This window comes from Melopsittacus undulatus, chromosome 16, assembly GCF_012275295.1.
Source record: "Melopsittacus undulatus isolate bMelUnd1 chromosome 16, bMelUnd1.mat.Z, whole genome shotgun sequence".
Classification (NCBI taxonomy): domain Eukaryota; kingdom Metazoa; phylum Chordata; class Aves; order Psittaciformes; family Psittaculidae; genus Melopsittacus; species Melopsittacus undulatus.
Genome location: NC_047542.1, coordinates 2,182,451 through 2,198,374, shown reverse-complemented (window position 1 = coordinate 2,198,374; position 15,924 = coordinate 2,182,451). Strand labels below are relative to the sequence as shown.

General features: G+C 52.3%; 1 protein-coding gene across 1 annotated transcript; it reads right to left on the bottom strand.

The window, feature by feature from the left end:
- Positions 1–445: 445 nt before the first annotated feature.
- Positions 446–15,030, bottom strand: LOC101878837 (ras association domain-containing protein 5). Its single transcript, XM_005143196.3, is given in 6 exon segments — positions 446–3,351; positions 3,353–3,418; positions 4,043–4,158; positions 4,710–5,007; positions 5,422–5,535; positions 14,870–15,030. Coding segments are annotated over 6 exon segments (801 nt in total). The 5' UTR covers positions 14,990–15,030; the 3' UTR covers positions 446–3,264.
- Positions 15,031–15,924: the final 894 nt, after the last annotated feature.

The following is a 15,924-nucleotide window of genomic DNA, read 5'->3' as shown; positions in this document are numbered from 1 at the left end:
GTAGAACCTCAACTGAAATGAAAGCAAAGTACATTCCAGCACATTGTCCTGCAACAGGCCAGTGTGTTCTGCTGTAGGTGGTGTATGTCAGAAGTAAAACCCATTTGGTTTTAGATTTGAGCCTTCTAAACATGGCCAAGTATTAATATCAGACACTTTAGCACTGAGAATGAGCTCCATTACCTGGATTTTTATTGTTTGCATTAATTTTAAATACATATAAGCATATTTTAATGATCAGCTGTGATTTATCACAGGTAGCAGGTCTGTCAAGTCTAGATAAAATAGAAGATGAACAGAACAACGTGGGTCAGGTTGCACAGGGGTGGATGTTCTGTACCTCTTTAGCTGAAGCTTCAGCACTTCACAGTAGGGTTAAGAAAGATTCCTCTTATTTTCCCTTTAGGCTTAGGAGGGCGCCAGAAAAAGAAGTTAAAGAGACTCCTTTCATTACTGACAGTTTTATTATCATCTTTTACACTGTCTGCATATGAACAAGGAGTTTCAGAACCTTCAAAAGAAGCTGGAAGTGAGACATTTTTTAATAAAAATGCCATAGAATTACTAGGGGAGTAGTAAAAATAAATTACAGCATTGCAAAATGCATCTCACTTTGCCATAGAAGCTTTGCTAGTCCATTCTATACACAATATTTTACATGGTTTACAAGAGACATGAAAAGTAAACTCACACCAACTAGGCAAGACAAGATGCGAAACCAAAGGCACTGCCAACAGGAGTTTGCGCTTCAGGGGCTGATGCTTCCATCCTAAACACAGAGAGTTTGAGTTTCGAGATCTACTGATTCTTCAGATGCCCCCATATCTTGAAAAACCAAAAGAAACAGCCCTCCCTGCAGGAGGTTTTCAGCAGCATTCACAGTAATTGCATAAGAAGCCATGCCTTCTACAAAGACATGCTGGGTTCCAAGGAGGGAGAGGGGAACAGTCACCAAAACTCAACAACAAAAGAGGAAAGCTTTACAACTTTTAGCCAGAAAGGTTTAAGGGATTTAAAACCAAGCATCTGGATCTTACTTCTCAGAACCAATGGCAGTTTTTACAGTGTTCTTGCTCTGGACGGAACAGAAGTATTTATACAGTGCTTTGAAACTCAAAGCACTCCATCAATGATATTTAAATCACTTCACAAGTGCACAGTGAAGTAATAAGCATTCTTCTAAAGGGACAAACAGCCCCAGAGCATGAAAAGTGCTGCTCCATTTGGGCTGCTGCCGCGTTGTTAAAGGTCATCTGGGTGTAGAGTACAGTACAGCTGGGAGGCCCTTCCTGCACTGCGTGCCAGAGGCCAGAGCCCTGTTAGCAAACCCTTTTACACCACTGACTAAAGCATGAGCTGCAAGGAAGCTTGCAGAAAGGGGCATTCACACAAACCAAGGGGCTTTCAGTGATGCAGGTACTCTCTTATGGTTTATAAACACTCAAGTACAAATCCGAGGGGGAACAAAACAGAATCCCAAGCAGTCACCTTCAAGAAAGAAACAAAACGGTTCCTCATCCCTCTGCGGACAGCAGCAGCCTCATCACAACAGTACTTTGGGATCAGAGGGGGACAGGACTGACAAGGCCTTTCAAAAGCCCCTTCCAGATTCCTCCTTAGCCCAAACGCAAACATTTTACACTTAAGGGGGGGGGGGAAAAAAGGCACTGAGGTAAATTTTGGACTCTTCCACATGGTCTCTGTGGTCACTGTTCCCCAATAACTTGTTGCCTCTCTTCCCATGTCAGGTGGGACCAACTGCAGCCTACAGCAAGCTCGCAGGGACACTTGCTCATCAAGCCAACACAAAACCCTTTCACATGCTCCACCTGCATTAACATCCCTTTTCTCTTTACACTTTGTGGTGTAAACCAAGGGAAGACTGACCCTGGCTGTGAGCAGCGTGCTCAGTACAAAGCACTGAGCAGAGTAAACACAGGAACCATCCTCTGACCAGCATCCCCACAGCCTTCCTTGCCCTGCAGACACAGCATCAGCAAGACCAGGGGCTCTTGTTGGAGTTGTGGCATTAACTGATGCTCCAGCTCAAGGATCTTTGTGAAGTGCATGGGTCAGAGATGGTGGGAGCCCTGAGAATGGGAGAGAGACACTTGCTGTCCTCTCCTAGCTCCACATAGAGAGCAGAACCTGGGCATGCAGGCAGAGCACCAGTTGCACGTGGGGAAGGAAGGAAAGAGGACAGCACATGTAGAGAGCAGCGCAGGGAAGGAGAAGCTGGTTTGCCATGGACAGGAGTAGTGGGAAAGCAGCACAAGGAGGATCAATGGGTAAAGCATATCAGAGGTGGGCAGAAAGCATCTGAGGCTACTCTTACTCTTCCTGGTGTGAAGGCTCCTGGTGCTACCTCCACACCCTGGCTCTGGTTGGAGCTCCTCTCCCTTGGTGCCAGACCTGTTCATCAGTTTATGAAAGGGGTTAGGTTTGACTTTTCCTGGATTGCTCTGGTGGATGTGTATTGCTAAACGTTCAGTATCGACCCATCAGCCTCAACCATCATCTTTACACCTTCCAAACAGAATGTCTTAAAACATAGGTCCCAATTACTACCGGGTAGAACACTGGTTAAACGCCAGCTAACTCAGCTGAGCATCAGGGGATGTGCTTTCATTCACATCTGTTTTCACAACTGGAAGTTAAATAGAATCAAAACAGATTACTTTTCCCTATAGTTAGGATCACCAGGTTTCACTAATGTGTACTAACAACTCTTTGGGTGTTGCAGCTGCCTTGGGCTCAGAACTTGACATTTCCCTTCCTCTCTCAGCCCTGAGCAAGCCCATAAACAGCCTTGGTTATGGCTGCAACACCCACATGGTTTGGTGCAACCACCTCCTGCTTCCTGTGCTCTACTTATGAAACCAGAACTCAGCTACGTGGGCACACGCAGTGAGCTCAGCACCTCCACATGAGGACACGCAAGTCACTGGGAGGAGCATTAATAGCAAGTGTGACCCTGCTCAAGACATCAGCCAGTAGATGTTCCTGTTGGGTTGCAACACGGAGCACTTCCCATGGAGCTCCTCTGATGGTGTTTGGTTGGTTGAGCAGCGTGGTTTGAAAACAGGCTCCCCATTCTCTGGCTCTGGGAGAAGAGCTTTCAGAAGGAGAAAATGCAATATGTTCACTTGAAGGACTTCAGGAGAGGATGAAGAGGGAGGGTCACTACTATAAGGTGTCCTGAGAAGTGTCTTTTCATTTTAAAAGTACTATCTAGCTTAGTCTGATCCCAGTGCTTCCAAAGGGTTATCCAGGCTTCCCATTGGCTTCTTTCAAGGTCTGTTGCAGTCTCTGTTTAAACTTCTCATACTTCCTTTGCACTTGCTGGATTTTTTTCCTTTTCTTCTTTGTCCAGTATCATCAAGAAGTTCTGAAGCTCTGGGATGGAGAACGCGTCCCACTGCAAAACCAGCAGAAACAGAGGGGAAGTAAGCACGCACCACTCACCTCATTGATTTTGTAGGGTTATTTTCCCCCTAAATTAGTGAAGAGGAATGATAAAATACATTAAAACATGTTAAATGTGATCTCCAGATGATGACTGGGATTGCTTAACAAATACTGCCATGGGAAGCAGCATTCCCACAGCATCTACACAACTGCAACCAAAAACTGACTGTGAATTTAGCACCAGAGCATCCCTGGCTTCTACTTGAATCAGTGGATTACTTCTAACAGCATTTAGCTAATCTAATTAGTGAGGATTAACTCCAGGGTGGTGTTGCTTGGTTCTGTAACCAGATTAGGGGTTGGCCATCAAAGCTGGCTCAGCATTTTCACAGCTCAAGTTTCGGGTTTGTTTTAATATTAACCTCATTTAGGAGCAAGAAATCACCAGCATCTATCAATGAAGGTCCAAGCAGTCCACTCAGCTGGTAAATGAAGTTTGGAGGAAAGAAGCTGGTACCACCCTCAGTAGTTCAGAAGGCAAAGCCCACAATGCACATCCCAGCCCTGAGATGCTGCCACATTCTCCACACCACAGTTAGTGTGCATGTAAGAACCAAAGGAGTCACCAACGTACCTCAACTTCCCCTGTTTCGTTTTCCTTCAGCACAAAACTGAGCACATCTGTGTCAGGACCCGCCAGGAGCCGGAGGTACAGGGGGCACTCGGTGAGAGGGAGCTTCTGGAAGAGCACTGCAAGGGGACAGCAGACATCCATAGTGAGACCTGGGCTGCCAGGCCAGGGGAAAGCTCAGGAGGTCAATGGGAGCATCTAAAAGTGGTTTGTGCTGCTCAGGGTCAGAGTGGAAGTAGCTGAGTCTCTAACACAGATCTGGAATGATCCCTGCGAGGTCTTAGGTGGCTTCAGCCCCCTTCTGAAAACTGGGAGTTCTCCATTAACTTGGACCCGTGGAGATCCAGCCACCTGTTCATGGTTCAAGCCATTCCCCTTGGCCTGTCCCTACAGGCCCTTGTCCCAAACCCCTCTCCAGGTTTCCTGCAGCCCCTTCAGGCACTGGAGCTGCTCTCAGGTCTCCCCTTCAGGAGCCTTCTCCTCTCCAGGCTGCCCCAGCCCAGCTCTCTCAGCCTGGCTCCAGAGCAGAGCTGCTCCAGCCCTCGCAGCATCCCCATGGCCCTCACTCAAGCAGGTCAGTTCACCTGCCTGTCGCACCAAGCCCTATAAGAAGCCTCAGGTGTGTCCCTGGACCTGATCAGCCCCAGGGATGCTCAGAGCATGGACTCACCTTGCCCGTCCTTCCTCATCTCCTTGAACAGTGCAAACTTCTGGGGGTTATCCACCACCATGAACTTCTTGAGGAGCCCCTGGATCACCTCGCTCACCGTGGTCGTGCTGCTGATGTGGAGCTGCTTGATGGCATCCAGCGGCAGGTAGAAGGAGGTTCTCTTGTCCGTCATATCGGCCAGGTTCACCTCCTTGAGGGCATCGTAGATGGACTGTGGCCGGATCCCTGCTGGCACCGTCACAGGGCGCCGCAGCTTCAAATGCACTTTAATGAATCCTGTGTATGTCCCATCATCGTTCTGAAGCAAAGGAAAGGCAGGGTCAGGCTCCTGGAAGTCTTTCCAGTGCTTCCCAACACCTACAAAGGGCTTTCAAGTCTATAGAGCTGTGGGTGACTGCAGGACCTTGGTCCTGCTGGGGGTTGGAGGGTTTCTTATTAATCGCATCAGAAGTAACCCATCATTTCGGGTGAGTCACTGCTGATTTTGTCCTGCTCCTTCCCTCCCCTCTGTACTGACTCATCCCTTCCTTGTGTCTTATTTAAAACCAATGCTGCTACAAGTCAGTTATGGAAACCTTTACGTGTCATTTGCACTTAAGTGAGGATTTGAAACCCCTGGGCAGGTCTCTACCCTCACATTCAGCAGGATCTCCCAACTGTATTCCTCACGTTTTATTCCCCTGCTTATTAGTGAGCACAGCCCAGTACATACCAGCTTCATCAACAGGCAGTTTGTAACCTTTGCATTGTACTTCTCAATCCTCTGTTTGATCTCCTGGATGGTCGGAGGCTCAGGTTTTTCTTCTTCTACTGTTTGTGTTACATTCTGAAACCAGAACAGACAGGCTTTAGCTGTTAATGTGTGTTGGGTAACTGCATTCTCAGGACCCTGAGCTCACCCCAGCAGTGTGATGGCAGAGATGGTCCATACAGCCAAGAGGCTTCACGTGGAGGATGCCACATCTCTGCACCAGCAGCAAGCAGTGGAGGGTAACACAAAACCCATCAGAGGCACAGAGCAGTAAATGAGCCCCAGCCCAACCCAGGGCAAAGAACCCAACCTCTAAAACCTGCTTTCAAAGACACCTCCTTCTTGCAAGGAAACATCCCATAATAATCACATCCTATTTCTAGCATTCATGACTTTGCCTACCCAAGCCAGGCAGCCCCTTCAAACACATGTGCTTCCAGCAGGCTCACCCGGGCATAGCCCGAAGCTAAATCTCTGCTGATCACTCACTGCTCTTATCCAAAGCTGTGGAATTATAGCTCAGAGCAGCAGACTCACACAAGGTGGTACAATGACTGATAAATCAGTCCCTGCAAACCCATTCAGTGTCTGTCCGTGTGTGTGGCTTTGCTAAGGGAGCCACTGCTGCTTGCCCAAGATTTAGGGCATATCCTTTTGGAAGGCAAAGCAGCAAATGGGCTTTACCTGCAGGTCACACACGGGAACGTCGCTAATGAGTGATGGGAAAACACGATCCCATAGCAGAGAGGCAGCTCCAGGGAGATTCCCAAACTCAAGTCAGGGTTAAGAGTGTTCAAGGAGAGAGGCAATGGGTGGGTTTGCAGGAGGCAGGTGGCACATTTGGTGTGCAGTGAGGCTCCGGGGATGAAGGCTGCCTTCCTCCAGAGCAGGAAGTGCTGGGGGAGCCTGAAGGAGGCTCTGATGAGGCACCAGGAACACACATTTGCAGATGGTTTCTCTGTAGCAGCCTTGAGCCATGCTCCCACCTCCCCTGTGCCCAAGGATCATGGCACTGGCTGTGGGGGGGGCATGGACACCCTGGAAACAGCATCAGGATGTGATCCCCCACCACAGCACCCAGTGCAGTGCTTCATGGAGCAAGGCAAGGAGGAGAGGGAAACCCAGAGCACAAAGCTGAAGCTACCATGCCCCAGCAGAGAGGCAGCAAGTGGGATACCCCCCTGCATCCCATCCCCATCCCCTGGGGATGCATCGGGCCCAAAACAGGTACCTCAGACAAAAGCACCCACTCAAGGTCCATCTAGAGCAGTCTGCATTAACAGAGCTACAGGAGCATTAACAGCAGGGTTACTGCTCCTGTGTTTGTGGGATGGAAGAAAGGACCTGTGTAACCCTGTGCTGTCTCTGTGAGGACACATGGCTGAAGAGCATCCCCGTGAGATACCAGCCCAGAGATAAGGATCACATCAACCCAGTGCCAGACATGAACCAGTAGCAACACTTCCACCATCCGAGCAGCCTTGATGACTTTATAGCCACCAGACCATTGGAAACTCCCTGCACAAGGCTCATCTTGTGCTTCAAGGTCTGACACTGCTGGGTTACCCAAAGCCTTTCAATGGGGTCTCCTCCAAAGCACAACCTGTAGCATCCTGAATCCAGACCTGCTGCAACAAGCCTGTATGGGTCCTGGACCATGCTCAGCAGGCTGGATTCCATAACTTCCCTTCCCTGGAGACAGGCTGTAAATACATTCTGCCTGAAACCACGAGCAGCAATCCCATATTTTATGTGGGCTCGCTCAGGAGTTAGCATTAGTGAGAGCAGGAAGGATGAAGGGATGCGCTACCGAGGCTGCGGAGGCTCAGAATGCAAACTGTAACCTCCAAGATGGGAAAGAAAAGGGGAAAAAGAACCTTGGGTACAAAGCCACTCTATTCCCAAGCAGCCCCACAGCACACGAGGATGCAGCAAGCTGTAAACAAGCCAAAATTGCCCGAAGCTACCCATGATATTTCTTTTAGGAGGATAATCAAGGCCAGGACAAGCTGGAATCCTGGTTGCAACCTGGCAGGACAGCTACAGCCTGGGGGTTGAGAGCCCCAGATTCATTCAAGTGATTCCCAAGTGAGAGCTCACAGCTCAGAACGCTGCCCTGGAGCAGCATGGACATGGTATTAGAGTCATCTCGTTGTTCAGACCTGGAGAGGGGCTTGGGACAAGGGCCTGTAGGGACAGGCCAAGGGGAATGGCTTGAACCTGCCCAAGGGGAGACTGAGCTGAGCTCTGAGGCAGAAGCTGTTCCCTGGGAGGGTGCTGAGGCGCTGGCACAGGGTGCCCAGAGAAGAATTTAAGACAATGAAAACCTTCCCTTCCAGTTAAGGGAGGACACCCGCTCAGAAACCTTCCACTTCCTCACATCACCCATTTCACAGTGCTGGAGCCTGGCACCCACCACAGCTGCCCCCAGAGTCACCCCAGCCCAAGGCCCAGTTTGTGCCCTTCACCATGGCACAAACACAACCCAGTGCCCACCAGCATCCATCCAGACACACACCATGAAAGCCAATGGTGGTGCTCAGCCTGTCCCTGTCATTGTGATTTGCTTCTCCCCAACAGGGCAAGTCCCTCCCCTCGTGTGATGTTTCCAGCTTAGGCAAACAGCGTGTGCCAGCAATTAAGAGCTTTTGGAGCAGCTCGTGTGCTGATGCTGCCTGGTTTCCATGGAGGATGCACGGCGCATCCAGAGCCACAGGAGCCGGTCCCTGGGGCTCCAGCAGGCACAAGGCAGATGTTAATTGCTTCATGCTCTGGGGAACATTAATCACTCACAGCTCTGGGAAGCCTGGCTCAGGAATGTGATGCTGGTGGCACCATGTCAGAGCTCTCACATCGTGCCCCATCCCTGGCAGTGTTCAAGGCCGGGTTGGATGGAGCCTTGGATGACATGGCTCAGTGTGTGGTGTCCCTGCTGGAAGCAGCTGGGAGATGCCCTGGCAGGAGGGCACTTTGTCCCTCTCACTTCCTGCCCCAGCAGCACTGGGGAATGCAGGAGACAGCTCAGTTCCCACTTACAGATCACTGCTTTCCTCTGCCCATCCTGCAGCTTCTTCAGGCTCAGACCCTCATCTTGGAAAGCACATTATGAAAGAGCCCCTAATTTACTTATTTACCACACTCACTTGTTTGGGACTAACCCAGGCAGGAGCCAAAGCATCCATAGACCCTAATCCCATCACACTGCTCCAGCACCCACTGCTCAACCAGCATAACCCAGCACTTCCACCACACTGAGCCTTCATCTGCAGCTGGAAGAGTCAACACCCTGATGGCAGAATTGCCCTAAGGAAAAGGGACTCCAACCCTTGGCTGTCACAACTGAAATGCTCACACAGCCGCAGTAGGTAACAGGTTGTTCTCTCCTTCCACATGCAATTGTAATTGAAAAGGAAACCCTGCATTATGACAATTGAGCAAACACAGGTTGTAGCAGCCACGATGTGTTCTCTAAGGGTCATTTTACAAGTTATCTTCCACCCAGCATGGAATTAATTTGCTTTATTAAGCTCCCAGCATCAGTGACAGATGGTTTAACAGTTCCCACTGCAGCACAATCTAAGGTGTGCAGAGAAAACCAATCTGCCCTGGCAAGCAAGAGCAGTGTCCCTGCATGGGGCTCATGGCTCTGTGACCTGCACCTCTGAAACAGCAGCTTGTGTGGACAGCATAACCCAGCACGGGACACCCCAACCCCTCCTTCCTCACACCAGCTGTGGTGCATAAGCCCAGCCAGAAGTTCCCCCTTCTCACAGAGGCCAGTTCTTAGCAGTGCTTTGGTTTTAACAGGCAAACTTCAACGAATCGTGAGAGTTACCTGGACCAAGGGGCAACAGAACAGCGCCAGAGCAAAGCAGCTCTTCCCTTCCACCCCAGGGGTGGCACTGGAGCAACTCTACCACAAGACTCTGCCAGCTCCCCTTCCCCTGGCACCCTCACACCCGAGGGACAAGAAGCCTGCAATCATCTATGCCTTTTACAGCCCCAAACCAGGCTGTGAGCAGGGCCCAAACCAGCGCAGCGAAGGGAAGTGCTGCTCTTTCCACCATGTACGATTAAATCAGCTACTTCTTGCTCACCACTCTACCCAGAGCTCTGGTTCTGCAAAGCTTCTGCTGCAGAATGTGCAATTCTGTCTGAAGGAAGAAAAACAGAAGCTTTTAACCATCAACCGTTGCCACATTTCCTGTTGTACCAGGACAGGATGAAACAAGCTGGTAACAAAACAACAGCTCCGGAGCTCTGCCTGCACCTCAGCCCTGGCACTCACTGCTGGACCTGCGGCTCTCCTGGCTGGAAGCAGGTCCAGCAGCATCAGCCACAGCACCACCTGTGCCTGCAAACCCAGCACATTCCCATCACCTCCATGGTGCCATCCTCATGTGCAACTGGAAGTAAAGTGATGGCAAGCCTGGAGGTGCAATGTTGCTGCCACTCCTGCCCTGTTGAGCATCGCATGGCCACGGATGCCAGAAGTGAACCATCACACTCAGCTCACTGGCATCAATTCAACTCAGCAGACAAGGAGTTTACCAACACCTATGAGACTGCCATAAAATAACCTGCAGGCAGCCGTGGCCTGCAGTGAGATGTGGGCATCCAGGGGCTGCACAGGACCAAGCCATCACAGACTGGTGAACCTGCCTGGCTTGTGGCTGCCCCATCCCTGGCAGTGCTCAAGGCCAGGATGGACACAGGGGCTTGGAGCAGCTGCTCCAGTGGAAGGGGTCCCTGCCCGTGGCAGGGGTTGGAGCTGGAGGAGCTTTAAGGTCCCTTCCAACCCAAACCATTCCATGGTCCTATGCATCCTCCCACACCCATCACAGCCTGTGGCAGACACGCTCCCCATCCATAACCTACATGATTCCTCAGTTGTAAGAAATAGCAATTGTAAGAAATGGCTCGAGCCCCATCTGGCACTTGGGCTAATGCTCTGCAGGACAAAGGCTGCCCCAGACAAGCACCCTGAGAGGAGCAGGCAGCCGTGATGCTCAGCGCCCATTGCCTGGAGCTCAGCCACAGCCCGTTGGCCATCCCAGCCTCTGCTTTGCAACCTACTACTCATCTAATGAGCCGTGAGCTGTGACATACTTATGGGGAGGTAAAAACCCTATGGGCCATCCTGATTATGGTGGCATCCTCTGAAAAGAAAGCCAAGAAAGGCAAGAGACACAATCCCTGTTGCTGAAGAGCATCCTTCCTACAGCCTCTCCCCCTGCAGGAGGCAGCTCCCAGCTTACAAACCTTTTCAAAGCAAGCAAATCTGCACCATTCCAGACCTCTCATTGGGAACAGCTCCAGGCAGGACCTGGGAGCTTCCTGATGCTGCTGCAAGAGGGGATGGTGCCCTCTTCCCATGGCTCCCCATCCCACCGCAGCCCCCAGGAGCCGGTGTGCGGTTGTGGCCTGGATGCACAGCTCGGTGGCTTTGCTAGCCACAAAACCAGCCATGGAAAGGCACTATCGGAGAAAGACTGAGCCTGCACTTCCAGAGGACACTCCTTGGAGCAAGGGCCGCTTCCCTGCAGCCACAACCCAGCCACTATCCCTGTCCCCTCGCTCCCAGCCAGTTTTCCTCAGCAGCTATTTAGCTAATGAATTTGGATAGCAGAGTGGTGGAGATGGATTTGGCCCAACACCACCACGTTCTTGGCAATGACTGTCTTATCTAGAGGCAGGAGTGGCCAAGTTCTCCCTGGTGTGCTCGGGCATGGGTCCATCACCATTTACATCAGCAGCGCTGTGACAGCTCGCATTCCCCAAGCTCCCCCTTTGGCTCCACTGTTCAGACTGCAGGGGTACTTCAAGGACCAATTCTGAAGGGAAGAGGTCATCAATCCTCAACTCTTCTGCTTCTTAAGGAAAGATCTGGTGTAAAACATCAGGAGTCAAAGCCTGGAAGCGCTGCTGGCCAGGGAGCTGTCATGCAGAGGAGCATCACCATTCACACCCCATCACATCACAGCACAGCACAGAGCACTGGAGGGAAATGGGAATGCTTCAGATCTGAGCCAGAAACGTCACAACTGGCAGCTCAGAACTGGCAGAATGGATGGGGCAGCCCCATCACAGTCACCAGGGAGCTGGGACATCTCTGCTCTTGCACAGCTCTCCATCACTGCCAAACACCTCCCTCTTCACCACACACTCCCACTGTTCACAGCACTATATAGGGAAAGGCTCAAGTGCTCAAGCAAGGAGAGGGGAAGAATTATACAACAGATCTGGAGGAAAAACCACCAAAAAACCAACCAAGAATCCAAAAAACCCCAATATATTTCACCCCCTTTGGGAAACTCGAACGAGATGCTGAGGTTTACTTTGGGGTTCAGAGGAAAAGGCAGAAGACAGAGGGGCAGCACCTCTCTGGAGGAGGGGGAAAGATCCTCACTGCATTTCAGAGAGGTTAGAGGCAAGTGAGCATGGGCTCAGTGTTTTGATTGCCATGGAGATCTTACTTGGAAACCGTTCTTCCTGCCACAGCAGCAGCAGTGAGAGCTGAGTGGCTCCTCTCAGGAAGCTCCATCTGAGCAAGGTCAGGGCTGAGCAGGACCCCACCAGGCCATGACCACTGTCTGGGTGTGTGAGACCCTGGAGGCTGGGTGGAACAGAGGGATCCTCAGGAGCAGCAATGGGGAACCCATCACAGGACCAGGAAAACCCCCTTTTCCCCCCCAGGAGTGGTGCCCCATGGCCGCTGCCCGTGCATCCCACCACAGACAGCTCCATGCCCTGACAGCTTCGCTCTCCTTCACAGAGAATCACCCAGGTTGGAAAGGTTCCTGCCTGCTGGGTCACCCCAACTCCCATTGTTCAGGGACCCCTAAACCCATCATCTCCCCCCCCCCCCCAGATCCCATTCCAGGTGATTCAGGTGCATTCTGTACCCCTTGTTCTTGGACAGAAACTTACCCCTTCCCCTCTCTAAGCCAGCCACTGATGCAGGGCTCCTAAGAGCAATCCTGCAGAGCCTTTGGCCATCAGGCTTCAGGCAGAAGACACCAAACCATTCAGAAGAGTCAGAGGCAATAGATCTCTGGTGATGGGGTCACATCTGAGATCTAAAGCAGTTCTTTGCTAACAGAGGATGATTTGCAGTGATGGTTCTGATAACCAAAGGAATTACAATATTCCTAGAAAGAGGCTCTTCAGACTATTCTAGGTATTTAGATTAGGTTAATTCAGCTATTTCAGTCGGAAAAAACATTTCTCTAATCACAGTGATCAAATTCTATTCTACTGTTTTAAATGGCAGTCCCCTCCTACCCCACACTCAACCTATTTCCTCCACAGAGTCTGTTTCACAGGTCTTTTAAGACATGCATCCCTATGTTATCCATATTTAGCTTATTCCTGCCCAGCGCAGGGCTGGGGACTGCCCTCACTGTGCATCCTGGCCTCAGGAACCATTCCTGGGCAGCTAAGGATGGACAAATGCTGCATTTCCCAAACACACCCAGCAGGTCAACGCACTTTTGGGTCTGAGCTCGTGTCTTCTGCCCATGGCCATGGGCAGGTACAGTACCTGGCAGTGAAAAGCAGCGCTGTTGCCGTACACTGCTCTTGCAGTGGTGGGAATCATAGAACCCCAGACTGGTTTGGGTTGGAAGGGACCTTAAAGCTCCTCCAGCTCCAACCCCTGCCACAGGCAGGGACCCCTTCCACTGGAGCAGCTGCTCCAAGCCCCTGTGTCCAACCTGGCCTTGAGCACTGCCAGGGATGGGGCAGCCACAGCTTCTCTGGGCACCCTGTGCCATTGCCTCCCCAGGCTGCTCCACAGGAACACGCTTTCCTTGCTGCCCTCCACACATCATCCAGCCCAGCCTCACCAGAGCACCTCCACCTCCTCATCCTCCTCCTGCCATGCTCCAGGGCCAGCTCCATCCAGGAGCATCCAGGACCTGCAGCACAACAACCCCCCCACAAAGCCCTTCCACCAAGGCCCGAGGATGGTTTCCACCTCTTGCTGGAGACATGCGAGAATCCACCTCCACACACAGTCCCGTTACACAACACCATTGGGCCGAGCAGCACATTCTCTGTGTGTGGGTTTCTTTTGCATGCACAGAAACCATTTACTCCCTGTAACACCAAAACCCCCAAGGCTCCATCTCCTCCAGCAGCCCTGAGCTCTGCACCACATCCAAGCAAGGAGCTGGGTGAAAGGGGCTGGAATATCCTTCTGTGAGGGAGCACTCCTGAGCATGAATGGGATTAGGATGATCTCAAAAGGTAGCTGAGGACCTGCAGTGCCCCAGCTTGAGAACAACAGTGTTAAACCAGCATGGGTTGCAGCACCTACTGCACGCTAACACCATCATCTCCTGCATCTCCTCCACAAATGAATCATCAAATGACATTTAAAAACCAGCAGTACGTGTCAGTTAATCATAGCGAGAGGGAGCTGCTGCCTAACAGGGAATATCCCACATTGAATTCAAATTGCCAACGGATGGAAACACTCAACCCCACCGTGGGGAACAGCCCAGGCCATGGGGAGAGCCCTGAGGATCACAGCCTGCACAAAGCTGAACCCCAAAGCATCTGCTGGGGATGGCAGCTCAGCAGCCTCATGCAGAGCCTGGAGAGGAGCACGGCAGTGCTGCTGGGCTGCAGGGGAATCTGTCGGTGAAGGAGCTGCTCCTCAGGCCAGCTCTCATTGCTCGGTACCGCAGGGCTCTTGTTCCTGAGTGAAACCCCCACTTCCTCTGCTCAGCGCCTTTTGTGCCTTCTCCTTTTATGCTCAGTTCTATCTGGGGCCCCGAAGTTTCCGATGGGGATGTTTGGTTTCTTTTGGTTTGTTTTTAATAACCACTTAAAACCCAGGGAGCAGCCTCGTCAATTTGACTGATACAGAAATCCCAGACACAGACCAGCCAAGCGCTCTCTCCTTCTCCAAGGCACGTACACATGCACCCAGCACCCAGAAAAGGGCCAGATTCGTCATTCCGTTACTAACTTCACAGATTCATTTACTGCTGTAACTTTCCCATCTCACAGGGGCAATTTTCACCAATGCTGCCCATTTTGTGAGGCCAAACCACAGGTCCCTGGCCGGAAGCCGGACCCATGGATGACAGCTCACAGGGCTGCTGCCTGCCCCCTCTAGCTGAAAACACATACTTGGGGTCACAATAACCACTGTGGACCCCCCGGGGAAGGGAAAACCGGGCATGCAAAAGGTTGAGACGTGGCTGAGATAAACCCGCAGCAGCACAGACCCCTCTGCATGGGAGCAGGGACCCTGCAAGAGGCACTTAGAGCCCTTCTCCCCAGCAGCAGCACTGCCCTGACTCGAGCTGCAAGCTAATTTTGGCAGCACCTGCAGCCAAACGTGCAGGAGCACCAACAGCCACAACCCCCCCACACACACTAGCTCCTAAGCCGTTACCTTGGCAGGGACCTTGCTCGGTGTGCTCCGGAAGAAAGAGGTTTTTGCCGTGAAAAAGCAATCCTCGAGGTCCTCATCCAAGCTGCAGTACCCGCTGCTCATGCTGCTGCCGATGGTCATCGAAGCCCGGCAGAGGCGAGAGGCCGAGCACACCCGGGGCTCACCGGGGAGCTGGTGACCATCGGTGCTCCCCGCTGCGGCTCCCGCACCAGCAGGGACCGGCTCTCACATCCTCAGCTCGCTGCCGTTCATCTGCAATAGCTGCTCCTGCTCATCCCCAGCGCCAGCAGAGCCGTCCCTCTTTAACCGGCAGCGGCGCTGGGGAACCCTTCCCTCTCCTCCTGCACCGCCTCCCTGCGCAGCGGCGCTGGGGCAGCGTGGAACGGGCAGAGCCGGAGGTTTGCACCCGTTCTGCTCCCCGGGGCACCCAGTCAGGCACCCAGCATCACCTCCCCTTCCTGCCCCTGCCCCACACCGCGCAGCGCGGCCGCTTCCTCTTGCAGCATCCCCGCTGCTGCTCCGGGGGATGAGGAGCTGGGGTTGGCCACGGGCATCGCCCGGCCCCTGGCTGCCCCCAGCTCCTCCTTTGATACCCAGCACACATCACCACGCAGGCTGGCTCCGTGCTCCTGCCCTGTTAGCGCATCCTCGAGAGCTGCGCTGCATCTGCTGCCTTAGGGAAGCAAGTCCAGGCTGGACCTCGGCTGCTGAAAGGTGATGGGGAAGGGAAGACCGTCCTTGGGGTGCCAGGAGCCCCGGGTCATCAATGTGGGGGGGGCAGTGGGTTCCTCTCCACTCATTTTAGAGCAGCGGGAGTGATTTCAGCAGTGCTGGCACCTGGCTGAGGCAGCGTCTACTGCAGCCCAGGCAAAAGCAGCTCAGCTTCAGGTCCTGTCTGTAACAACCGCTTGCTCCAGGCTGATTAAGATGCTGTGCTGTCCTTAGAAAGAGCCTCAGAGCAATAGCGTTATCCCTGCTTCCCTCTGTCCCTATGCACGGACCCATTCCCAGAGCCAGCTCCTCTGTCCCACTCACACCCTGCATTTTACCCAGCA